This window comes from Nelumbo lutea, chromosome 1 (genome assembly GCF_056320005.1).
Source record: "Nelumbo lutea isolate HS-2025 chromosome 1, American lotus-T2T, whole genome shotgun sequence".
Lineage (NCBI taxonomy): Eukaryota > Viridiplantae > Streptophyta > Magnoliopsida > Proteales > Nelumbonaceae > Nelumbo > Nelumbo lutea.
In genome coordinates, this window is record NC_142684.1 from 157,666,375 (window position 1) to 157,693,674 (window position 27,300).

At 39.6% G+C, this 27,300-nt stretch overlaps 1 protein-coding gene across 2 annotated transcripts in view; it reads right to left on the minus strand.

Annotated features, from left to right (window-relative positions):
* Positions 1-360: 360 nt before the first annotated feature.
* The window catches only part of LOC148878626 (Nucleic acid-binding, OB-fold-like protein), a 34,300-nt gene continuing 7,360 nt past the window's right edge, over positions 361-27,300 (minus strand). The window contains exons 4-7 of one of the 2 annotated variants that reach the window (XM_088957524.1): positions 9,606-9,697; positions 8,855-8,939; positions 5,448-5,529; positions 361-636 (exon numbers count right to left, since the gene is read on the minus strand). In XM_088957524.1, the coding sequence (XP_088813650.1) occupies positions 616-636; positions 5,448-5,529; positions 8,855-8,939; positions 9,606-9,697 (280 nt within the window). In that variant the 3' untranslated portion in view covers positions 361-615. The remainder of the gene's footprint in view (positions 637-5,447; positions 5,530-8,854; positions 8,940-9,605; positions 9,698-27,300) is intronic. The other variant, XM_088957534.1, reaches the window with a different exon arrangement.

Sequence of the window (27,300 nt, forward strand, 5' to 3'; positions counted from 1 at the left end):
CTGCCCACAAGTAACGACAATGGGTCTGAAATGATACGAGGATGCAATGCTCTGTTTTTTCAAGCACATACTACAAAGTAAAATACAATAATAATTAGATGTTTCTGACAAGCTGCTTCTCGGGTCAAAAGATCGGAATGTAAAAATGGTGATCAAAGGGGAAGGACCAGTACTTCAAGTACATCAATAGAGAATAGCTAGCCTGTAGTAACTAGTAAGTTTAAGCAGTTGAGAACTTGAGATACCACCACTATCAGTCTACCACCAAATTCATAATTCATCTAGCTACTAAAAGCTACATCTCGGATTGTTGGCTCAGAACTGGCCCCCTTATGTGTTGGAATGAGGCACATGACGCCCTGTGCAAAATATAATGTATCCTGCAGACCATTTCTTAGGAAGATTGGTACAAATTGCAAGCCTAGTAAGAACTGATGAACCACCATGGTTTCACCATTTCTTTTGAATTCAATTGTGCTTTCCACTTTACAAGAAATTAGATGAAGTAGAAAATTTTGCATTGCAATTCAGTTCCCTGAACCCGTCGACCTCAACTTTTAGCAACTTTTCTTAGTTCAATTTGGCCGGTCAATGGGCACTGCATCTCTGTCCAACTTATAGGAACCATGGTTGCTCCTAGAATACCACAGAAAAATCATAAGTCCACATACCATACTAAACCCATACGGAAAGATAATACCTACCATAGTACTTGAATATAATTTATCTAGTGCAACCCAAAATGACAGGATATAGTATTGCCTACACAGTTTATTTACTAAATATCTTCACATTTCAAAGGCATAAGTTGACCAGTCACAAAAGCTCAACACTGAAAATAATCATCAGCATTGTCCTTTGTCCATGCAAAAGTAAAACTCAGCATTATCACCAATGTAAGTCATAGTGGCACTATCTACTTTTCTTCATCATCAGCAAACCATTTTGTCTATTTGCAAGAGACTTCAACTGCAGTAATGGAAAGAGTAGTCAGCCAGCTCAGATGCCTCCATCTAAACGTGTTTCATCACTATTTATCTTGATTAGAACATTATACTTATAAGTCTTGATCTAATCCTATGTCCTTACAGAACGAGTCATCGGATGTTGTTCCACCATGGAATGTTTGAAGAAGATGAGGATGTTGATTCCACATGGTTCCAACCAAATAGCCTCCTTAGGCCCAAATTTCTATAAAAGGTCTTAACACCACCACGTGATTTTTAGAAAATATGAGATGTTAACCACTTTTAGGTATATAGACCCAAACTTGGCCACTGCAATAAGGTCAATGAGTAAACATTTTGAGACCTTGGTTTTCACATCTCCTAGTTGCAAGACAAGGAGAAGAGCTTTGAAGGAGACTCAAGAATTTAGCATGAATAGAATGAATCCCTCCTGTAGGACTTAAATGGATGTGGATCATGCTATGATCTTTAATAGAAAAGGCAGGATAACTCTTCACTCCAAGGATGCTAAGTGTTTTAAAAGCAATAGGCATAACTAAAGTGCAAGGGTTCCTAGTGCCCAAGGTAAAAGGTAATAGGAGATAGTTTGGTAAACCCTGTATTATTGGGTATTGGAGGCGTGCTTAGAGACGAGATGGGTAATTTAATCGCTCTATACTCAGGACTGGTTCCTAGAGCCTGAAGCAAAAGGTGCAAGGCAAGGTGCACACCTGACCATAGGTGCCACTTAAAAAATCAAGAGTAGTCTAACATACAAGAATAAGCAAATCTAGATTCTGAAAGAAATAAAATATTTCAAAAATCCTATTAGCTCAATAGGTTATAACATTATGTTATTAAAATGAAAGGTGTAGCCTTGTACATTGAGGTTCTAGATTAGGGGTAATCATTCTTGGCCCGGCCCGGCCCAGCCCACAAACTCAAGCCCAGAAAATCCAGGGCCAGTCTTGGGTCTAATACTTCAAGGCCGACCTAGGCCCGGCCTGCAATATATATGTATATACTTATTTTTATATATTATAATATATGTATTATATTTTATATGTTATGTATACACAAGTCTATTTTATTTTATATTAAATTTTTATTATTTTATACAAAATATAAAATTTTTAAGTTTTATGTTTGAACATATAAATAAATATTTACGAATTGAAACGTGTCAACACATGTGCCAACACTTGAGTCAATTTAAGTATGTGAATTGTCCTCCTAAGAAAGCCTTATATAGATGTAGGCAAAGCCTTCATTTTCATTCCCTAAGCAATGTGGGACTTGGGAAAACACTCAATGGTTGCACTAACCAGTTAGTGTCGTTCCAAGTCTGACATTGCTCAAGAATGGGAATGAAGGACTTGCCTTCATCTATGAAAGGATAGGTAACCCAAGCCAAATCAAGCCTAGCAATTAAATGAGGCCAATGCCTTATCTTTTGTGCATAGGCCTAAAGCCTAGCCAATCCTAGTTTAACCTGTGCAATTTTTTTGTATGTATTATATTCATACATAGGTACAAACCTACAAATTATTTGATGTTATGAGCCCAATTTCATTATTCATTAGGCCTGGAATACCCATAAGCCCGGCCAGGCCCAGCCCATGATTACCCCTATCCTAGATAGGATGAACTGTTTAACTATCATAGGTACAAACCTACAAATTAGTACCTAGCCATCAAAAAAAAAAAAAAAGAAAGAAACCTAGAATTTAGTAAGCTACCTATTCAACATAAAATTCAGGATTAATTCATCAAAACATAGTACCTAGCTAGGTGAGACACAACTAGGCACTAGTGAGGTGCAACCCACAGAATGAGACTCAACTATACAATTAAGCATATCTGAGGATTGCCTTTTAAAACACTAGGGGTACAACTGGGGATTTTGTTCCGACTAAAGAGGATCTTATTCATGCAGAAATAAGGACATCAAGGGATGTTTAAACTGAAGAAATGAAGATTACGGAATCTGAGTAGCCATCCAGTTGGCCAGACATCATAAACTCAATATGTTCATAGAAATTGATCTCATGGAGCAGCGTGATGCATCATCAGGCACATTAAAGCACCCAGCAGGGTGTATTATGCATAGGTGAATGATATTCTCCTGATTTGTTTAATGTCTACTATTGTGCATAAGACACAATTTGGACCTAGACAATATAATGTAACAGCCCATAAACTAGTATGCCAAACCTGTCCTCTAACAAAAATATAGCAAAGACAGATGGTCCTCCATGATGGGAATAAAACAACAAATTAAATTCTCATGCTTATTATGACCTTAAGCCAACCATCATTGCATTGAGAACCATGAGATGGAACATGCAATTTTATTTTTTACAAGCTTCTTAGGCTCTAATCTAACAAAATTCTACTAGTTGTTATGACTAGCCTTCAGTTTGTAAACTAATAGTTAATTTGCATTTTAATATTTTACATGGGGATGTCTGGGTAATGATTCACTTCTTCATAGAAGACAGTCTCATCCTTTCCTTGAGTGTTTCATAATTTCAACCTTTCAGCACCATAAATATTCAAATTTATTATTTTTATGACAAGAAATTCAGATTCCAGAAATATATGGATTTTTGCAGTAGTACTAAATCTTGGTTTGAAATGAGGTACTTTTCTTAGAAGAGCTACTTCTTATTGATAGAATAACTCTCAAACAATTGATCAAAAACCCATTCTTTACCAAAAACAAAACTCATAAATATCCATTAAAAAAAAGAGAGAGAAACAACCCCCATAAACCCAACATGTAATTACTGTTTGCCAATTCTATTGGAAGGACCTATACAATTTTTTTCTTGACGCTCAATGAAAAAAGAAAATATATTAAGAAAAAAGAGAGAAGAATACAAATAGATGATAAGATCACCCCCCAAGAGAAACAAAAACAGACACCCTTTCCCTCCCACTAACACTACAAACTACAATTCAAAACCCAAAAGAAAGATCTCATAATTATCCACAAAAAAAAAAATCATGCCAAATTTCTATCCCAAGAAACACCAAAGAAGTTTATTAATGACTTCCAGTATATACATTCACTAGGAAAATGTTATCTATACTTGCCAAGTTGGTGAAGGTCTGTCTATTAATAATGATGATACAGGCAATGTTTTAAAACATGGAGGCGTGACGTGAGGCGTTCCACTACCTAGAGGCATGAGGCGTAAGCTTCCCGAACACAAGGAAGCATAAGCCTCCTTATGAGGCATGCGCCTCTTGCACCTGAGGTGTATGCTTCAGAGGTATCAGCGCCTCTGGCATACGCCTCTGGGCGTTTTGGGGGTACCTCACCTGGAGACACCCATGCCTTTTAAAACACTGGATACAGGTTTGGTCTTACCCTGGTGGAGGCATCACACTGATTTAGATCATGCCAGTTGTGGATGTCATAAGGCAATGATCTGAGTTGAAAGCCCATATAATTTAGACACTAAGATGTCTAAATAACTAGAACCACTGCAGATTGACTCTGAGTTGGAACACATCACCCAGGCATTGACTAGGTGGCTGCTTAGGCATTTTTGAAGGCCCATCACCTAGGCAACTAACCATGTATGCAGTATATATGCTTCAGAGGTATCAGCGCCTCTGGCATACGCCTCTGGGCGTTTTGGGGGTACCTCACCTGGAGACACCCATGCCTTTTAAAACACTGGATACAGGTTTGGTCTTACCCTGGTGGAGGCATCACACTGATTTAGATCATGCCAGTTGTGGATGTCATAAGGCAATGATCTGAGTTGAAAGCCCATATAATTTAGACACTAAGATGTCTAAATAACTAGAACCACTGCAGATTGACTCTGAGTTGGAACACATCACCCAGGCATTGACTAGGTGGCTGCTTAGGCATTTTTGAAGGCCCATCACCTAGGCAACTAACCATGTATGCAGTATACATATAAACATTATTTTTTTATGATAAGTAGATGAAATGCAGTATACATATAAACATCTTAGTAGGGGAAGATAAATAATTAGCCCTTTATATGTTGATATTAAGTGAAGCAATCCAATTTGGGTCAAGGGTAGTGTATAGAGTGAAAAATTAGGGTTCTTAATCCTTGTGCACATGTGTGTTTTCTTTTGAAGGATGCTCAAAAATCTTGTCATCTTTTCTAAAAATCAGGCATAGATTGTTGTTTGATCATTTATTAATTTAATTTGCAGTTTAATAGTCTATAATTAGCACTTAATATGTGTAAATTTATTTATTCATCTTTGTTGGCTAGGCATCAACTCAATTTTCCAGGCCAAGACACCTAGGTGTCACCTAACCACCTCACCTACACTAACCCAAACAAAGTACAAATAACAAGAATTGAAGGAATCGATTGATCAACTCTACAAGGATAACACCATGATATAAATCAAATGAACTAGCTAAAAGAAATGACAACCAGAATATATTAGTTTCAATTCCAAAAATCAAATGGACTATCAATTGGAAGGAAGGAAGCATACCTGCAATGCTTTCAGCTGATACCACACCCAGTTCATTCTTTGCAGTAGAAAGATAATAAGCTCGAGCATCTCCAAGAGAGAGCTTATTGTGTGTCAAAGTTGACAAATTTTACTTGTAAATTGTGGATTCTAATCAATGAATCAAATTGCATACAGCATACAACGAGCTTATGACAAGATTACTTCTACCCTAGTGCCTACAACTGTGGAGGGGGATCCATTAATTGGAATGTCAAATCCGAGTAACTTCGAAATTTTGAATCTTTAGCAGATCATTTACACATGCACATATATAATGCAAGATAATTCAACTATTTTTAACAATTAGTTTTATTTTAAAATACTGGTCTATATATTATAGTGTTTCTTTTTGTGTATTGGTGTATTTGTTGGAGGAAGAGGGGAGAGAGATGTGAACAAAGTCACAAACATCACACTAAGAGAACCACAACATAAAAGGAGGGTAAAAGAGGGCACAGAGAGAGTGGAGAAGAGAGATTACATGAGTGAGTGGGTGTGGAGTTGAAGGTGGATAATGCATTTGATGAGGGCTGATTCTTAGGTGCTCACTAGGTCATTTGTTCTAAAAACACAAGTATACCTGGGTAGTTGCTCAGAGTTTCAATAAGACCAAATCATAATGCTCATGCTGCAGTAATCAACTAGAACTGTTTAAGACTGTTGAAATGTTGACACATATTGTGAAGGATGTTATCATGTTAATAATTAATACAGAAAAGAAATTGGCTGTAATCTTTTTATACGAAACGGTAACTTTTCATTAATGAAGAATAAAAAATACATAGGTCCTTTCCCCAAGAATAAGGAAATTGACCCCCCAAAAGAATACAAGATTACAATTCAGCCCAAAAAGTTCACCTTCACCCTAGCCACCCCTTTTTTGGATGAGGTATTAGCCAAACCGTTTCCTGACCTTCACACCCATCAAACAGTTACCTATCCCTCTAGATAGACTCTTTAAACTGTTTCTTTTTTCGATCTTTTTTTCGAGTGCAAATTTTCATGACATTTTTTTTATAATTAAAATCATCTTCCATTATTTAATGATTGGTTACATGAAAATCCCCTTGGAGGCGCAAGGTGCCGCCTCTCCGAACAGTAAATACAAAAACTACAACAGAGATTACATGAATGTTGATGTTAAACAAGAGTTACAGTTGTGCCCAGAACAATGTTTCCCTATTTATTCCTTGTTTTGCCAAGACATTGCCAAATGCATTAGCTGATCTCCCAACCCACTGTACTGTTATAGACATATTTCTTGTCAGCCATTTGAATTTCTTTAACTCATTTTTGCAGCCCCAAGTGACATCCTCTGGATTATTTAACCAGTCCACCACTGTCTTAGAATCTCCTTCAACCAGAAGCTGCTCCACGCCCACTTCTTTTGCAAGAAGTATTCCTTGTATTGCAGCTTTGAGTCCCCTTACTATCCACCCTATCACCAACTTTAAACTTCCTCTTACTATCTACCCTATTACCAACTTTGAGTCCCGTTCCACTTCAACCTGCTGAAAACTGGATGTATGTTTTCAAAGCTATTCTACCTGTGAGATGTTGTGCATAGAATGGAAAAAGCAGATGTATTTATCAAAAAAATCAGAATATCAATTAATTTTTGCCAAGAAAATCACAAACAAGAAAAATGAAATGTATTGCAGTAAGGTGATAAAAAAATAACAGGCAAGCTCATCTTTACTTTGATGGGTGATAAAAACTTTTACTGAAGTAAATTACAAGGCTAGGGAATATTATCACCATACTATAGAAATAATCTATTGATGACAGATATCTAATAAACTTGCTACTTCTTGCTTGCACCCCAGTGGAAATGTCAGTCGTCTAAATATAAGAAATATGTTGGAAATGTGGGAAATATCCTATGGAAATATAAAAATCATAGACCTAGTGGAAACATTGTAAATATGCAAAATATAGAATGATATTTTATGAAATGATAAAAGAAGCATAGTCACACCCTTTTAAATTATTATCTTATTCCAAATCACTAGACAAAGCTAAGAAACTAAGATTATAGACAAAAGAGTGCGTGCAGAAGTTGCCTTGTAAACCTTAAGATTCAAAGCTTCATGATAGAATTAAGCTCACAGAAAATGTATATGGTTGTAACAGATCAACCAAATAATCTATTAGACAAAGAAAAGCTATTATTTGACTTAATGCTTTAAATGAATATTTAGATAGCTCAAAGTGGTAATCATGTAAGTTAGGAGGGCAATAACATTGTTACTCCACATATCTACAATATTATCACCAACTTATGTGATAATACTATCTCTTGTACTCCATATAGTGCTGGTAGTGTTCACTAGGGAATATGTATGTCATGGAAACTATCTCTTGTACTCCACATAGTTTTAGTAGTGTTCATTGGGGAATATGTCGACTCCGGTAAAATTTTGTGTTGCTACCCATGGAAATATTAGGGAAATTAGGAACACTTTAAACCATGGAAGCATTAACCAATGTATACAGAATATAACCTTCTTCATGTCAAATCAATGGTATTTCCACAATCACCATATAACACCAAAAAGACCCCAATGTTGTCAGAAGAGCCCTAGTCCCTATTTTATAAGGACTATTCACTTAATAGCCATCAAGTACAACGCCCCTCTCATTCCTAAACAATCCCTCCAAGGTGAGTAAGTCTTCAAATGTCAGCTAACAAACCACATAGAGAATGTTGGTCCACTTATGTATAAAACCCAGTACTGCAGACTTATGGAGTACTAACAATAAGACCAACTCATCAGTATTCTCTGAGATATAACACTTAGCACATACTAGAGGTTCAAATGTGATTTTCAGAAGCTCTTTAATGATGTTTTTTACACTGGTGTCAAAGAAGTGCAAAAGGTTTAAAATGATCACCATATGCAGTGCATGGGAATGTCACTCTGTTGATGACGCTAATAGAGACCATCTTTACCATCTACAACACAGACTGCAGAAGTATATGTTTCACCCAGATCAGAGATCCATCTGCATCATTTATGGTAGAAAGCTGATCGCTTGCAGACATGTTACTTTTTTATTTTCCTCCTTTTTGAGATCTATTTTGGGTTGATTACAATCTAAAACCACAGTCCATCATAATACAATTGAGAACATGGCCAAAAATATATTTTGCAGCAAAAACTGGATTCCAAAAAATTATATAGTTCTCACCCAGTATGACCCAGAGAACATGATGATGCTAGGGGCTTTAGATACTACAAATTGCAATTATCTCTCTTTGGGCATTAAGTGTCTACGGTCTACCTAAACCAAGCTTTTCCACCAAAACAAAAGAAAAACAAGAAAACAATGTAAGATGAGAAATAAAATCAAAGATAAGTTAGTTAGTTCAAACACAAGGATACAACTGAAGCTCTAACAATGTCCCCAGGGCGGAAAGACAAGTGCATGTCCACTTTATCAATTTCTGTAGCTCGAACATCCTGTTGCCTATTAACATACAGCATCTTCATTTTAGTTGTAAGCACATCAAAAGAATACTCTAGCAGATATCCACTAAAAACTACCCAACACTAGAAAATTTTAAATTTGTTCAAAGCACAGGATTTCTTTCAAGACCTGGTAGCTGATATCAATGTTTAAAAATGCAGATCTATAGATGCTCGAGGCCTAAGTTTCATGGGTTACTACATCAAATTAATATGAGGAAGAGTATAGAAATATGCAGAAGAGCATATTTTCATATAGGAAAGACATATAAACGATCATATAAGCAGAGGAGCTGAGTGCATTAGGAGCCTTATAGAAAATCATCATATTTTTATAAATCATTTAATAACTAAAAAATTCTAAATGTTAAATAATAACTCAAAATTGCTTTTAAATAGGTTAAAGCAAAGAGACAAGCACATTAACAGAGTTACATAAAAATCTACATGTGTGTACATACTTATAAGGTGCACATAAGAAGAATCTCAATGAGAAGTGGGTACAGGCGTATGATACATGGATACCCGTACAAGGGTGCTGTATTGCTGTGCAGTTTTTCAATTCACCCATTCAAGTCAAAATCTCAGTCCTCAAAAGCATGTATATACTTTAGTCAATCAAACAATATAACTATTTTCCTAACAAATTAAAAATAGGTTCACCAACCATCGGAGAAAATGCAGGCTTTTAGATACTCTAAATTGTTTTGTGATGCAATATAGAAATCAGCATTCCATCTCCATGCTTCCCTATATATCCTGTCATAGCTCACCATTTTCACACATTTTTAAGTACAGGTTAGATCAGGTACATCTAAACCAGGACCCTCCATTCACTAGTTTTTTTTTAATCTGCAAGGTAAAGTATTTCATTAATAACAAAAGGCCAAGATACAATAGACCCCTGTACAATGAGAAACTGTACAGCGGAATAGACAGTAAAACTCAGAAAAGCCAGCCTCCAAACAACCCAAAAACACTATAAGCTCCTTACAAAAAGGAAATCAGGCTCAAAAAAAGAAGTGTGTCTGTTTTTAAAGAGTGGGTGATTTGTCATCCATGAAAACACCATCCCCATAATCTTGTTGAACACCTCTTCTTTTGGTTTCTGCCTCCCTTCAAAAATTCTATTATTTCTTTCACCCCACACTGCCCAAAAACAGCAGAGGGGAGGATACTCCAAGCTACCTTTCCAGCCTTGCTGAGGCCTCCTAAGAATCGAGCCTCTAGGAAACCCTTCACATCAGCCAGGAAGCACAATTTAACTCCAAAAAGCTCTAGCAGTCTTGCCCAAACCATTACATAATGTGAAGTCACAGTGCAGTAACAGATGGCTAGTATTCTCCACACTTCCATTACATAATGTGCAGTCCAGATCTGCCACCTCTAAGCCTCTTCTAGCTAAGTTTTCCTCGGTTAGAATCTCATCAAGCACTGCAGACCAAACAAAGAAAGCTAACTTTGATGGTACAAACCTCCATTCACTAGTAGAGCCTTCAGACTCAATGAATAAGACGTGTAATGGTCCCTTTTGGTAACTAGACTGCATATCTAAAAACAAATGTGGAACTTGTGACCTTTATTCTTCTAGGTTATCTTGGAATTTTGGCTTTACAAGGAGAGCAAAGAGGCAATTAGTTCATTGATCATCTTAAACAAGTTTTTGTTATCTTTGATGGCCATGACAAGACGGTGTGATCAGTGAATCCAATGGACCCACAACACCCAAATTAAGGCATTTGTATGAGAGTATGCTCTTAAGATAATCAACAGGTACAACAATTTTCAAAGGAAAAGGAAATCCCAGTGCCTCTCTCCTCATGTGTGCATTCTTTGCTATTATAGTGGGTAAAGTGTTAACCATTTATTCCTTTCCTGTTCAGCACTCATTTGTGGCATATAAAACAAAATGAGGGAAATCCCGGGATGCAATACTATGGAATCTTTGGTGTAAAAAAGAATGCAAGAATTTTATAACTAAGCTAAAGATGAAGACACAATAATAGAAAATTGCAGGGTGAAGACAGTTCATTACGTGTTGAGAAGAAAAGAGTTTAAAGGCTTATCAATGGGTGACATAATAAGGGGATGAGCTGCTGATCAAAAATAATAATTACAAAGGGGATGAGCTTCTGTAGCAAATTTTGCCCATAGACAAGACCATGTCACTACCATTTGGAAAGCTCCAATGCTCCATGGATGAGAAGGTTAAAATTGAAATGTGATGAGTGCAGTCTTGGTAACCTGTGGCCCTCAAGAAAAGGGGATGTAGTTAGAGATCACAAAAAGTAACATTTTCATGAAATTCACCAGACTGATTGGGTTCAGAAATTCCTTGAGAGCTGAGACTCATGCTGTCATGCACTTTTTTTTTTTTTGATAATTGAAAGATAATTTCATTAGTCAAAGAAGATAAGCTGTTACATGCTTCCCTTGGAGAGGTGCGAGGTGCAGCCTCTCCTAACATTACAGTGAAACGAGAGCAACAAGAAAAAGTTGTTTCCTAGATACCCCTTGTTTGGCTAGAAAGTCAGAAAAACCATTTGCCGACCTACCCACCCATTGGACTCCAATAGTCATGTCTTGTTAACCATTTCATTGTATAGCAGCCAGCAGCTCAGCCCTTGTAGAATCACCTACTCCCACCTGTCCTGAAAACAGTGATAAGACATTGCTCTCTGTTTCGACTGCTGCTACAGTAACCCGAACCAGCAAGAGGAAGAAAAAGAAGAAGAAGGAAAATGAAGGGACTGTCGAATCTGATGGTTTAACCCTATCAGTCGACCCCTTAATAGTAATTAGTCTCTAATTACTTGTACAAAGACTAAACTGCCCTTACTTAAGTGTGGGGCAGAGTATCTCTAATAAAACTGCCACATAAGCATACAACTTAACAAAAACAAGTTGACTAAACTACCCTTATTCGGCTCACTCTAACACTCCCCCTCAAGCTGGAGAATATATGTCATATAATCCCAGCTTGTTATATAGATAGTTCACTTTCCCTGAGCTTAGAGCTTTTGTAAGCAAATCTGCCCACTGATCACCAGAGCCCACATGTTCTGTGCTTATCTCTCCAGCAAGAACCTTCTCCTTCACAAAGTGGCAATCAACCTCTATGTGTTTCGTTCTCTCATGAAAAACAAGATTGGATGAGATATGGAGTGCAGTTTGATAATCACAATAATATTTCATAGGTTTATCCATGTGGAACCCGATTTCTTGTAGGAGATTCCTCAACCACACTAATTCACAGGTAGTGTGTGCCATGGCCCTATACTCGGCTTCAGCACTACTTCTAGCCACAACCGTCTGCTTTTTACTCTTCCACGTCACAAGATTTCCTCCAACAAATGTGCAATAGCCTGTAGTAGATCTTCTGTCATACACTAAGCCTGCCCAGTCTGCATCTATGTACCCAACTACTTCAAGTATTCCTCCTGGTTTATACATTAGCCCATGGCCCGGAGCTCCCTTCAGATATCTTACAATTTTAAGAACTGCATCCTAGTGAAGTATACGAGGGTTCTGCATGAATTGGCTCACCACACTGACTACAAAGGAGATGCCTGGTCTCATGATAGTCAGATAGTTCAGCTTCCCCATTGGTCGTCTATACCTTCCAGGATCTTCAAATACTTCCCCTGTATCACTGCTCAACTTAACATTTGGTTCCATAGGGGTTTCAGCCAGTTTTGCACCTAACAGTCCTATTTCTTCCAGTAGATCAAGAACATATTTTCTTTGGCACAGATTTACACCTTGTTTTGACCTGGCAACTTCTATGCCCAATAAATACTTCAATGTCCCAAGGTCTTTTGTTTGAAAATGATTTTGCAGAAATACCTTTAGTTTGTCAATCCCCAATTTGTCACTGCCAGTAATGATAATATCATCCACATAGACCACTAATAAAATCTTTTCAGCTTCTGAGTCATAGCTGAACACTGAGTGATCAACCTAGCATTGCTTCATTCCAAAACTCTTCACCACTTCGCTAAACTTCCCGAACCAAGCACGCGGCGATTGTTTCAACCCATAAATTGCCTTCTTCAGTCTGCACACCTTACCATCCTCCCCTTGAGCAACAAACCCAGGTGGTTGCTCCATATATACCTCCTCCACACGGTCACCATGAAGGAAGGCATTTTTTATGTCAAGCTAAAACAGAGGCCAATCATACATAACTGCCAGGGAAATTAACACACGAACAGAGCCAATCTTAGCTATCGGAGAGAATGTCTCCATGTAGTCCACTCCATACAACTGTGAGTAACCTTTAACAACGAGTCTAGCCTTCAGACGCTCCACACTACCATCTGGCAAGTATTTAACAATATACACCCATTTACAGCCCACAACATGCTTACCAGGTGGGAGAGTAGTGAGCTCCCACGTTTGAGTATGTTAAAGAGCAGAGAGCTCCTCCTCCATTGCCTGCCGCAACCTAGGTGAACTAAGAGCTTCTTAGACATTGCTAGGTATGGAAAGAGATGACAAAAGGGAAACAAACTAACAATGTGAGGCAGAAAGGCGAGATAATGAAACAAAATTAGAAATGGGATGGAGAGTAGAACTGCGTTTAACTTTCCGTAAGGCAATGGGTAGGTCAAGTTCTGAGGGTTCAGTAACAGGAGTCATGACAGGATCCGCAGATAAGGTAGAAGCTGGAGGAGGGGCCGGTGTCATTCGACGTGTATACACTTGCCGGATCGATGGTCGTTCAATAGTGATCTGCACTAGATGAGGTGATGAGTCTACTCCAATAGGAACATCTGGAACTGGATCACTAAAAGGAAGAGGAAGAGGAAGTAAGGGTCGAGACGAAGGTGCATCAGGTCCTGAGAAGAAGGGGACAGACTCAAAAAAGGTGACATCAGGACAGACATAGCACTTCCGAGTAATGGGATTATAACACTTGTGTTAGACAGTTTTGTATGCCCTTAGCTTCAATCAAAATGATGTACTTTATGAGTTTATTGTAAATGAACAAAAGTGCATATTTGATTCATGTTCCCTTGGTATGTTTCTGTGTAATACCCTTAAACTGGACACTTAATGAGACTCGTGTTAGTTTAAAACGTTCACAGCCAGTGGGTCGGTCTGGGGAGACCTATCCTGCCAAGGCTGACATTGTGGTGCCACCAAGTCGGTTGGGGTGGCTTGTCTCAACTGTCGGGGTGAGACCCTAGGCACATACAATGTAGGATTAATTGAATCTTTGAACTGGACCAAATTTCCAGTATTGCCCTGGACCTTGGAGATTGATGGGCAAAACTAGAAAGTTACACCCAACCCCTAGACTCGATTATGATACTGCACTAGGTGTCGGATTGGGCTGTCTTTGATGTACCATTCATTGAGATCCTTAGCGGGGGTCAAAACCTGGGTAGGTTGGGACAGTCTGAGAATTCATCTGAGTGGGTGATCATAGTGACAGGATCAGCCCCTTTGTCGGACAAAGGTAATGATCGGGGATGCACTCTCGCTGATGGAAACCAAGACTACCAGCAGCCGATTTCAATCGTTGAGATTTGTTTTGCAAAATATATTTTATATGAGATATAAAAGTATATATATATATATATATATATATATATATATATATATATAATAAGGTTTCGAAATGATTTGCAAAAGGTTTTAATTCCCGGGATCCATATAAGCAGAGAGTGCAAAACTGTTCCTTGCAGCCGAGGGAGAGGTCCTCTCTTGTCGGATAGTGTATGATCATTATGGGCTGAGAGGTTGAGTGTAAGACCATTGAGGATAATACCTGATGGGCTAATCTTGCATTTGCCCACAGTCCCTGGGTGTTACAAGGTGGCTTGGCCTAGGGACCACTTAGGGTAAGTGTTGGGCCCATAGAGACCATGAGATAGTTTTCAGAGGGTGCACTGTCCATAACAGTGTATTCGGCTAGGCCTTGTAACAAAGGCTGGGTCGAACCCATGTGGCTGATGTGTAGATCAATGTTAGGGTCCCACGCCATACAAGGAAGCCCAACTGGGCAGTAGTTTGGAAGGCTAAATGAATACATAACCTTAAATGGGCCTTAAGCCCATTTCGAACTGGGCTAATTTGATCAGTCACTTAAGGGGCGAATTCTAAGATGGATCAACTGATAGGATTGAGCCCAGACCCTATCCACTTAAAGAGTCCAAGATCTAAATAAGATTTAGATCTAGAAGCCTCCTAATTAGATTAGGAGATGGCTGATCTAATCTGCAGATAAGATAAGGGTTATCCCTTATCACTTAAGGGGACTTCTAATCCAAATATGATTTGGGTTAGCAACTCCTAATGGGATTAGGAGCTGATCCCTTTAAGATTATAAAAGGAGGAGGCGGCAGCCTTTAGACATGCAATCCACAGATCCTTGTCTTCAGAGTTGAGATTACTAGAAGAGAGAATTCTGCACCCTGCAAATACTCTCTTGCCGCCTCCTTTCTGCAACCGCCGCCTCCAGCAGTTCGATCTCCAATTCTTGGGAGAAATCAAGATTTGATCTTGATACCAATATTTTGGAGAAAAGATTGGTTGGAGTTGTATTCACAAGCCATCCAGTTGATTCTTGCGAAGGGTCAAGTTCTTTTGGAAGAACACTATTGATTCTGCTCCACCCTGCACTACGCCATCTTCAGTGGGTGCAGATTTTGGATCCTTCCTTGGGCGTGAACACCTCCATTGGGAGATACTGCTTCTCTATATCAGGTATAATCCCTCCCTACTCCTTTTGGTTCAGATCTGGTTCAGTTTGTGGTTCAAAAATTATCCTTGAAAATATGATTTTCAAAATAGGGGATTCGATTCCCAGTTGAAGGGAGAGAAATTTTTTTGAAATTCGCCCCCTTATTCAGCAATCTTGGGGCGTCCATGTGATGGATAACCTATCCCTTCAACTTGTACCCTTTTTGAGTCCGAGAGTAGCCAAGAAAGACACATTTAATGGAGCGTGCATCTAGCTTGTCTATTCCATAACTCAAATTGTGAACAAAGCACACACAGCCAAAAACACGAGGAGTTAATGAAAATGGAGATAAAGTGGGGAACAAGATAGAGAAGGGGAACCGACCATTAAGAATGAAGGAGGGCATCCGATTAATGAGGAAACATGCAGTGAGTACAACATCACTCCAAAACCGTTTAGGAACACTCATATGATGAAGAATAGACCGAGCAGTTTCGAGGAGCTGACGGTTCTTTCGTTCAGCCACCCCATTTTATTGAGTGGATGCACATGAGGTTTGATGAATAATGCCATGTTCTAAATACTGTTGAAACGAAGTAAGAAAGTATTCATGACCATTATCTGAATAAAAAACTTTGATTGGAACACCAAATTGTGTACGTATTTCAGCATGGAATTTTTGAAAAATGGAGAATAATTCACTTCTTTCTTTCATCAAGTAAATCCATGTCATCCTTGAACAATCATCAATAAAAGAGACAAAATACTTATACCCATTATAAGACTCTATCTTAATCAGGCCCCAAACATCTGAATGAACCAAAGAAAAAGGACTCAACATACGACTTTCAACTCTAGGACTGAAGGAAAGACGACGATGCTTCCCAAACTGACATGACTCACACTGTAAAACTGACAAATGGGAGATGAAAAACCATTGGCAAGTGTAACAGTTTGTGATGTGAAAGTATCAGAAAGAGAAGAGAACACACCTGGAGTCCCGGTCATGTGATCAGAGGTTCCAGAGTCAATAATCTTGGGAGAGGTTTTAGATGACATGCAAGCAATACATGAGTGGGCCAGAGTAGCAGTGGTATGTTGTGAAGTGGTTTGAAGGAACCGTTCATACTCATCACGCGGTACACTTACCATCTTCCTCCTAGAAGCAAATGTAGATGTGGAGGGAGTTAGGTCTGTCGGTTTACTATCACTGATATCAACCTCACCAGCTACAACATGATTAGCCCATTTAGAGGGAGGGCCATGTAGATCATAACAGAAACTCACCGAGTGTCCTTCCCTGCCACAATGGGTACACTTCCTTGCAGAGTTACTCTTTCCTTTGCCACAGCCTCCCCTTGAGTCACGACCACCACCCCGACCAAACATGGAACTACCACGGCCTCCTCGGGAGGAATGTCCTCCCCCTCTTGTACCACGTCCACCTCCTCTGGCTGTCACAAGTGCTGATCTATTAGACTGTGGGATTCTCTGTCTGTTCCAAAGAAATCCTACGAAGCCGTGCAAATACTTCCTCAAGTGTAGGAAGAGTAGAGCTCCCTAATATTTGGGCTCTAACTGGTTCATACTCTGATTTCAACCCCACTAAGAATCTTGTAACATCTAGTTGTTCCCTCTGTTGTTGCTGAACTTTAACATCTGGAGTGAGGGGATGATAGACATTGAGTTCATTTCTGAGATTCTTCATGCAAGCATAGTACTCTTCTAGGGTTTTGTTTCCTTGTTGCAAATCAAGTATTCCTGATAAAGTTGATATACCCTTGTAGTATTATCTTGTCCAGAATACAGCTTCTTAGCATGTTCCCATATATCCTTAGTCGTATCTAGGAACATGAAGTTGGCACTAATTTTTTGTTCCATACTATTCCATAACCAGGTCATGATTTGAGCATCCTCTTGTTCCCAATCATCAAACCCTGGAGAGTCAGCCGGTGGTTTATCTTCTTTTACATGCTTCACTTTCCTCTTTGCCTTGAGGAAAACTTCCACCAATTTGGCCCATGGAACATAGTTCTCACCATTTAGTTTAATTGAGGTCATCTGTACACCTAGATAGTCAGAGGGAACTACCACACTAGGTTTCTAATCATTATACCCATCTCCCATTGCTGCCATGATACTCTTTCACCGCTGCTCTAACCTGAATTCCCAGCTACCAACTGAGTGTTGTTATTAGGAGTTTGATGTTCCAGCACCTATAGCAGTCCCTAAGCACAATAATAGGTACACAAGCCTTGTTCTTGTCCACACCACTACTGATTTCACAACACCACGAACCACATAAACATCAATTCAACACTTACTAATCACATGCAAGCCCTCTTACAACCACTCAACAAAGATTGTGCATCACAAGCACCACCACATAGTCATATCTGTTACACCCGGTACAGACCTGTTTAACACCTTTAAGAGGGCACTACACAACCACAAAGAACTCAGCTAGGTCGCTGCATTACACTTTGCATAATTCGGCCACTTACAGCAGCCCTTACACCATTCAGCCACTTACAGCAGCCCTTACACCATTCGGCTACTGTAAACACAGCCCGTTCTTGGGATTTTCTCCAAGAACTAGGGTAACAATAAACCTAGTTTTCTAGGTTCTGATCAGTACTCGCAAGTTCTTGAAGATTTTCTACCCAGAAATACCAGCAGCACAAGGAGAAGAAATAACCGACCTTCATTTTCTTAATGAAGAAGGTTATGCGCAGCAGAGAGAGACGAGCTGAGATGTTTCAGACCTAGGACGAACCAGTTTTCTCCATTGACAGCCCAGAAACGAAGAAAGAGAAGTCATGAACACTGCTGAGATGTTCACGAACTGAAGTAGGTCAGGAACCTTGTTCTGATACCATGTTTCGACTGCTGCTACAGTAACTCGAACCAGCGAGAGGAAGAAGAAGAAGAAGAAGAAGAAGAAGAAGAGAAGAAGAAGAAGAAGGAAAATGAAGGGGCTGTCGAATCTGATGGGTTAACCCTATCAGTCGACCCCTTAATAGTAATTAGTCTCTAATTACTTGTACAAAGACTAAACTGCCCTTACTTAAGTGCGGGGCAGAGTATCTCTAATAAAACTGCCACATAAATATACAACTTAACAAAGACAAGTTTACTAAACTACCCTTATTCGGCTCACTCTAACACTCTCCTTGGTTCTCAAGACTCCTCCAATCCCTGACAATCCCAGATTGCCTTGGCTGCTCCTTCAAAATCCAGTTTTATAAAACCTTCCAAAGGAGGTGCCCAAACTACTGCAGACTTATTTTTCTTAGAGGACATGTTAGCTATTACAGCCCAACTTCCCCAAAAGTCAGCAAAGGAGAATGGGGTAAAGGAGTCAAGGTTTCTCAGCCAATGTATAACTCTAGTTAAAATACACTTCTTCACTGCTGAAATGGTTCTCTCCTCATCAAGAAAGTTTCCAGAATTCCTTTCTTCCCAAATAGTACACAACATGGCTGCTCTGAGGCATCTCCCTTTTCTTGTTGGCCAAACAAAGGTAGACAAGCTAAATAACAGTTTTACTTCTAAAGGCATCATCCACCTGCAACCAAACAAATTAGACATCCAATCCCACAAAGCTGCAACAAAGGGGTAGAAAATCAGTAAGTGGTAGCAGTCCTCACTATTGATTTTGCACAAAATACACCAATTTGGGGATAGACACGGAAAAGGCCTTTTCTTTTGCAAGTTTTCAAAGGTATTAATCTTCCCATGGTATACTTCCCAACAAAAGACAGCTTTTTTTGTTTTTGAAGAATCAAGAAAATTTTTCATTAAAAGGAAAAAGAGTTACATCCTAACATCCTTGGTTGTCTAAATGACACACCACATACATTCTCAAAACTCCAAATTGAAAATGACTACATTACAAGGCTGTAATTCAAGGGTATCCCAGAAAATTTCCAACAAACTGCCTTAAATACTTGATCAAAATCTGGAAGTCTGAGAACCCATTCTGAAATCATATTTGTCACCACAGCTACCATGTATTCAATGTTGTTTGATATATTCTAAAAAACTCTTCTATTTCTCTCCCTCCATATAGACCAACATACTGCAAAAGGAACACAACTCCACATCATCCTAGCTCTTTTATTGCCTCTGAGTTTTGGCCACAAAGAGAATATTTCTGCTGAAGTCAATGGATTGAACCCACTCACCCCAAATAGAAAAGAGAAGAACTTCCATATGAAACTTGCTATACTGCATCAAAAGAACAAATGGAAAGCTGTTTCTTCTTCCTGATTACAGATATAACACCAGTTGGCAAGATGTAAACCTCTAGATTTCAGGTGATCAGAGGTTAGGTTGCTGTCATGAGCTACCAGCAATGCAAATGCTTCTACCCTTGGGGGGACTGGGTTAACCCAAATTCCTTTTATCTGGTCTGAACCCCTTCTCTTGTTAAAGCTTTGTAAATTACTCAACTGTAAATCTGCCTTCCTTGCATTATTTCCACCAAAGACCATCTTCTGCATCTCTACAAATGCCGGTTCCTTCTAATTTTTCCAGAAGTATAATACACTCTTCCACTTCTTTTGATCTAGAAGAGACCTTCTGAACTTCGGATTCCAAACCAGTTGCTCCCCTCTCCATTCGTAGTATTGGGCTATTGAGACTTGTTTTTTGATGAATGGCTATTGAGACTTGTTCTGTTATCTTGGATAATCTTGGGCACACTTCACATAACTTCCCTATTTCAAGCCACTCATCTCCCTAGAACCTCACTCTAGAGCCTTCCCCCACTTTAAACTTAATTAACTCTTTTTTCAAGATTTCAGAAAAAAAAAAAGACAGCTATTTTAGGGGGGAATAGGCTTGGTCCAAACTTCTTACATAGGGAACGATATAGGCGCATTACTAGAACACAGGGATTTGAAAAAAGAAGCACAAGTACTGATCAAAAAAAAAAAAAAAGCAGCATAAGTAAAAGAGACTTGGGAATAAGGGGCCAACACTCTCTTATAGAAGCATAAGTAAAAGAGCCTTGGCTGAATCAGAACAGCCATGAATGCAAACCACCACCCTATGCCACAAACTCTCTCTCCACTGGCACCATCTCCCCAACAAGGCTTCATTTTTAAGAGCCAAATTCCCTAAACCTAGTCCCCTCCCTCTTTGCTACGACTCACTATCTCCCAACTAATTAAATGGTCCTTTGTCTCACCCCCTGGTTCCCACAGAAAATCCCCCATCATCTTTTTCAATTTTCTAGCCTCCCTAGAGAGGATCCTGAAAACAGAAAGGATGTATACCAGAAGATTGGTAAGTGTGGCCCCGATCAAGGTTACCCTCCCCCTAAAGAAACGCAATTCTTTTTCCATGTTGTCAGTCTTTTTCAAACTTCTCCACAACTAGATTCCAAAAACTGCTTTCCTTAGGATTCCCACCCAAAGGTAAGCCCAAATAAGTCAAGGGCCAAGAGGCAACAGAGTATTCCAAGCAAGCACCAATGGACTCAACCTCATTATCCTCCAAATTGACACCTATCACACAACTCTTTTAAAGTTGACAAAAAGGAAAGGTTGGAGATACTCTCAAAACCAGTTATTAAATCCTTAAGGTTGCTCACTAACCCCAAATTGTTTTCCTCACAAAATATGATAATACCGTCCGCAAATTGAAGGTGGGTCACTGAAACACTATTTCTACCGATCTTCCAATCACTTATTACCTCCTCCCTATCTGCTTTGGAAATCCATCTACTAAGAACATCTGCCACCAAGGTAAAAGTACCTTACATGCTGCGAAGTGTAGGTCACCTTGTCTTAAGCCCCTACATGCTGGGAAGAAGTACCTTACCACTCCATTGACTAGCACAGAATAATCAGCCGAAGTGAGACATCCAGAAGTCCAGTTACACCATCGCTGCCCGAAACCACAGATCCTAAGTACCTCTAAGGGGAAGCTACAATCCATCAAATCATACACCTCCTCAAGGTCCAAATTATAGGCAAAACCTCGACTCCTAGATCTCCTCATATCCTCTACACACTCATTTGCTATTAGTATTTGATCAATAATTTGCCTACCTTGTACAAAAACTCCTTGAGTGTGGCTAATGAGAGAGGTAAGACCCTTTTGATACTCAAAAATAGCACATTTGCCAGAATTTTGTAAATGCTAATCACCAAAGTAATGGGCCTATAGTCTTTTAGGTTGCTTAGCATCAATCTTTTCAGGTATAAGGGCTAGGAAAGTAGTATTAACTCCAGGGCTGATTATATGTCTTTCTTCAAATTCCTTGAATATTGCAAGTAGGTCCTCAATTATTTCCCAACAATCGTGATAGAAATCCATGGTGAAGTCATCTGGTCCTAGGGCTTTTGACCTACCAATAGAAAAGACTGCTTGTTTTATTTCCTCTTCCACAAAATCCCTTTCCAACCATCTCAAGCGATTCTCCTCCAACCTAGGCCAATCTAAAACTTCCAATCTTTCTCGAACCAAAAGAGGTCTTCTCAAATGAAATCGTCCACAAAAAGCCTTGCTATATCTTCTTGAGAATGAATCACTTCCATCTATCTTGGATTTAGCCACAAAATCTTTCCTCCTCCTCCACTTAGATATTGCATGAACATATTTGGTGTTTCCATCACCTTCCTTAATCCACTTGTGCCTTGACTTTTGCCTCCAAGAAATTTCCTCTCTATTGAGGACTTCATTTAACCCTGTTAGTGTCGAGTATGTAGGGGTAATTATGTCTTTGTGCTTACGGTTAGGTGTTGATGTGTAAGTTTATGTTAGATCTAATGTCCCTAACTTAAGTAGGAGCACATGTGAAATTTCCTCTCTATTGAGGACTTCATATAACCCTGTTGACTTTTCTCGCATTTGAACCAGACCTTTTCCTCCTTGTCTTCTCTTCTACTCTTCTCCTTTCTCTCTTTCTCTTTTTCTCTCTTCTCTCTTTTCCTTAATTGTTATCAGTCTAACAAGTAGGCTGAACTCTAATATGGTATCAGAGCTAAACTAAGCAAATCGGATCTGCCCTGAATTCTGTTCTCTGCGCACCCAGTCTAGGGTTTTGTCTTGCTTTCTTCGCCATCAGATGGAGATAAGGGAAAGGGCTGAAAAGGAGTGTTCGCCCCCTTCCCTTGGAGGTTTCTATGCCTCCAGTTGTGGTGTTCGTGGTCGGTTGCTGTAGTTTCTAAGAAGCTCTCCCCAAATTGATGAATAAAAGAGGGCTGATTCATGTGGTGCAGTGGGTGCTTTGTGTGGTTTGATTTTCGGGTGATCAGGTAAGAGGTTCTATGCATTCTCTTGGTGTGAATTAAATGATAAGTCTGTTTCAGACGGTATGGTGGGATTTCAGATTGTAGTGTGCTAGGGTCTGTGCAGTTTTCAGTGTGATTCGAAGGGGAAGTGTTCCTCAAACAGTGTGGTGAAGTTTCAGGTAGTCGTGAGGTAGGGTTTGTGGTGTAAAGAATGCAGTTTACAGCAAATAGTAAGTGCTGAAATCAGTGTGTAGTGTGGTCTAGTGTGCCAAATTCAGCTATACCAGAATTCAGCAATGGGAGACAGTAGTAATAGCAAGACTAGTGTGATGGTTCCTACTGACTACCTAGATGTTCAGATGACCTCCATTAAGCTGAGTGGAGAAAATTATGTACCTTGGGCTAAATTTGTAGAAGTCTTTCCTAAGGCAAAGAAAAAGGTGAAACACATAAGGGACGAAAAACCCTCCACCGATTCTCATGAGTATGATGATTGGGAGCAAGCAGATGCACAAATTATCACATGATTATGGAATAGTATGGAACCCAAGATTAGTGTAAATTTCATGTTTCTTGATACTGCCAAAGAAGTGTGGGACCATGCTAAGAAGCTGCATTCGGGCCAAGACAATACAACCAGAGTATATCGGTTGTATTAGGAATTCTTTAATCTATAACAGGGTAATCAGAGTCTTGAGGAGAACTAAGCTAGTATGAAAAACATTCGTAATGAATTGAAGGTTTATCACCCCCTCACTTTTGATGTCAAAATTCAGCAACAATAGAGGGAACAACTTGATGTGACTCGATTTTTTGTGGGGCTGAAATCTAAGTATGAACCAGTGCGGGCTCAAATACTAGGAGGGTCAGCTCTCCCTTCCTTAGAAGAGGTGTTTGCTCGACTTAGGAGGATTTCCATTGGATCTACCGAGAACCCTAATGTTTTCGATAGATCAACCTTTGCACTATCCAGAGGTCGTGGTGTTAGAGGTGGAGCTCAGGGAGATCAATCTGGTCGTAGTGGTAGCAGTGGACCGGCATATGGCCGGAGTGGTGGTAGTGCACCTACATATAACCGTGGTGGTGGTCGTACTGGAGATCGAGATTCAGGGAGAGCCCGTGGCAGACGACGTAGTTCGGGTCCGAGGAGGTGTACACACTGTGGTATGGACAGACATACCATTAATTATTGCTATGACTTGCATGGTCCACCCTCAACTTGGACCAATCATGCCGTGACTAGTGACAGTAGCTTTAGATAGGAGAGTCATTCAACTTATCAGATACCTTCTACATCCACAGATGTTACTGTGAAGGAAATGATGAGTGTTCCCTGTGATGAGTATGAGAGGTTTATTCAGGCCACATCTCAGCAAAACATGGTCACTCTCGCACACTCAGGTATGGCTTGTCTAACACCCACACCCAATCCCTGGATTATTGATTCTGGAGCCTCTGATCACATGACTAGAACTCCAAGTGTGTTTTCTTCTCTCTCTCATTACCCAACATCACAATCTGTTACTCTTGCTGATGGTTCCACATCTTTCATTTGTGGTGTTGGTAATGTTAACATGGACCCTGTATCCCTATCCTCAGTTTTGTATGTCCCTAAATTTCCTTTTAATCTTATGTCAATTAGTAAGTTGACCAAGTCTCTTAATTGCTCCATTACCTTTTACCTCTCTTCGTGTGTTTTTAAGGATATCAAGACGGGGATGAAGATTGGTGAAGGGCATGAAGCTGGTGGGTTGTATTATCTTGATGGTGGTGGAAGTACGTCAACAGCTCTCCAATTGTCTCTTTCTCCTCTCCAGTGGCATTGTAGATTTGGTCATCTTTCACTGAAAGTTTTGAAGTCTTTGGTACCTTCATTGGGTCATCTGTCTGTTTTGGACTGTGAGTCGTGTCAGTTGGGGAAACATCATCGTGTTCCCTTTAGTCCTAGAGTTGATAATCGTATGTCGAGTCCTTTTTCTTTAGTTCATTCAGATGTTTGGGGTCCTTATAAAGTAATGTCATATAATGGATATAAATATTTTGTCATTTTTGTTGATGATTATTCAAGGATGACGTAGCTCTATTTAATGAAAGAAATGAGTGAATTGTTTACCATTTTCCAAAAATTTTATGCTGAGATTCGCAACCAATTTGGTGTTCACATTAAAATCTTTCATTCCAATAATGGCATTGAATATTTCTCTTCATTATTTCAAGAATACCTACACCAACAGGGCATTATCCATCAAACTCCGTGTACCTACACCCCACAGCAAAACGGGGTGAATGAGAGAAAGAACGGTCATCTAATGGAAACAGCTCGATCCCTCATGCATCACTGGTTGCCAAAGGGTACTCCCAAACCTATGGTATTGATTACACAGAGAATTTCTCCCCAGTTGCTAAGATTGGTTCAGTCTGTGTTGTGGTTTCTCTTGCTGCGATGTATGATTGGCCCCTCTATCAGCTTGATTTCAAGAATGCCTTCTTGCATGGTGATCTGCTCAAAGAAGTCTACATGGAGCAACCACCGGGGTTTGTTACTCAGGGGGAGGATGGTAAGGTGTGCCGACTACTGAAGGCCATTTATGGGCTTAAACAGTCTCCTCGAGCATGGTTTGGTAGATTTAGTGAGGTGGTAAAAAAGTTTGGTATGAAACAGTGCCAAGTTGACCATTCAATCTTCAATCATGACACTCAGGCAGGGAAGATCTTATTGGTGGGGTATATAGATGATATTGTCATTACCAGAAATGATAAAATGGGCATTGACAGGTTGAAGACTTTTCTGCAAGAACATTTTCAGACAAAGGACCTTGGTAAATTGAAGTATTTCTTGGGGACAGACGTAGCAAGGTCTAAGCATGCTATTAACTTGTGTCAGAGGAAATATGTTCTTGATTTGCTTGAAGAAACAGGTTTGTTAGGTGCTAAACCAACTAAAACACCTATGGAAACAAACACTAAGTTGAGCAGTGATATGGGTGAAGTGTTTGAAGACCTTGGTAGATACCAGTGGCTGGTAGGTAAACTAAACTACCTAACCATCACTCGGCCAGACATTTAATTCGCAATTAGTGTGGTAAGTCAGTTCATGCAGAAACCTCTGGTTCCACATTGGGATGTGGTTCTAAGGATTGTGAGGTATTTAAAGGGGGATATTGGGATGTGGTTCTAAGGATTGTGAGGTATTTAAAGGAGGATCCTAGTCGTGGTTTGATATACAGAAGTGGTGGAAAACTTGAAATAGAATGATATATTGATGCTTATTGGGCCGGTTCTATATCTGATAGGAGATCTACCACAGGCTATTGCACTTTTCTTGGGGATAATCTGGTGACATGGAAAAGCAAGAAGCAGTGCAGAGGCACAATATAGAGCTATGGCACATACTACTTGTGAATTAGTGTGGCTAAGGAACCTTCTACAGGAGATGGGATATACTGTTGATACTCCAATGAAACTCTACTGTGACAATCAGGCTGCAATTCATATTTCCTCTAATCCGGTGTTACATGAGAGAACCAAGCACATAGAGGTTGACTATCACTTTGTTAGAGAGAAGGTGTTGAGTGGAGTGATAGACACTACATATGTCAACACATGGAGCCAGTGGGCATATTTGTTTACTAAAGGATTGAGTCGGGGTAGAGTGGACTACATATGTAACAAGTTGGGATTATATGATATATACTCTCCAGCTTGAGGGGGAGTGTTAGTGTCAAGTATGTAGGGGTATTTCTATCTTCGTGCTTATGGTTAGGTGTTGATGTGTAAGTTTATGTTAGATCTAATGTCCCTAACTTAAGTAGGGGCACATGTGACTTTTCCACAATATTTTTAGTAATATAAAACAGATCTGGCCAAATGGGAGGGTTGACTTTTCTCTCATTCGAACCAGACCTTTTCCTCCTTGTCTTCTCTTCTACTCTTCTCCTTTCTCTCTTTCTCTCTTCTCTCTTTTCCTTGACTGCTATCAGTCTAACAGGCAGGCCGAACTCTAATAAACTCCTTCAACTTCCACCTTAACTTTCTCTCTTGCTCATTCATTATTCTTTGGGATTCCTTCTCGTCCAGATCCTTGATGCAAGAAAGTATCCTATCAATAGCCTCCCAATGCTGAACTCGTGGGGCATGCATGTATTGACTCACCACACTCATTGCATAAGAGATGTCTGGTCGTGTCATACATAAGTATAGAAACCGCCCCACTAACCTCTAATATCTTTTAACATCCTTTACTAGTTCACCCTCTAAAGCATTTATCCTGTGGTTCTGATCAATAGGTGTATCAGCTACCTTTGTCCCAAGCTTTCCCATCTCCTGTAGTAGATCTAGAACATACTTCCTCTATGTGATGAAGATCACATGCTTGGACCTTGCCAATTCAATGCCCAGAAAGTACTCTAACTCCCCAAGATCCATAA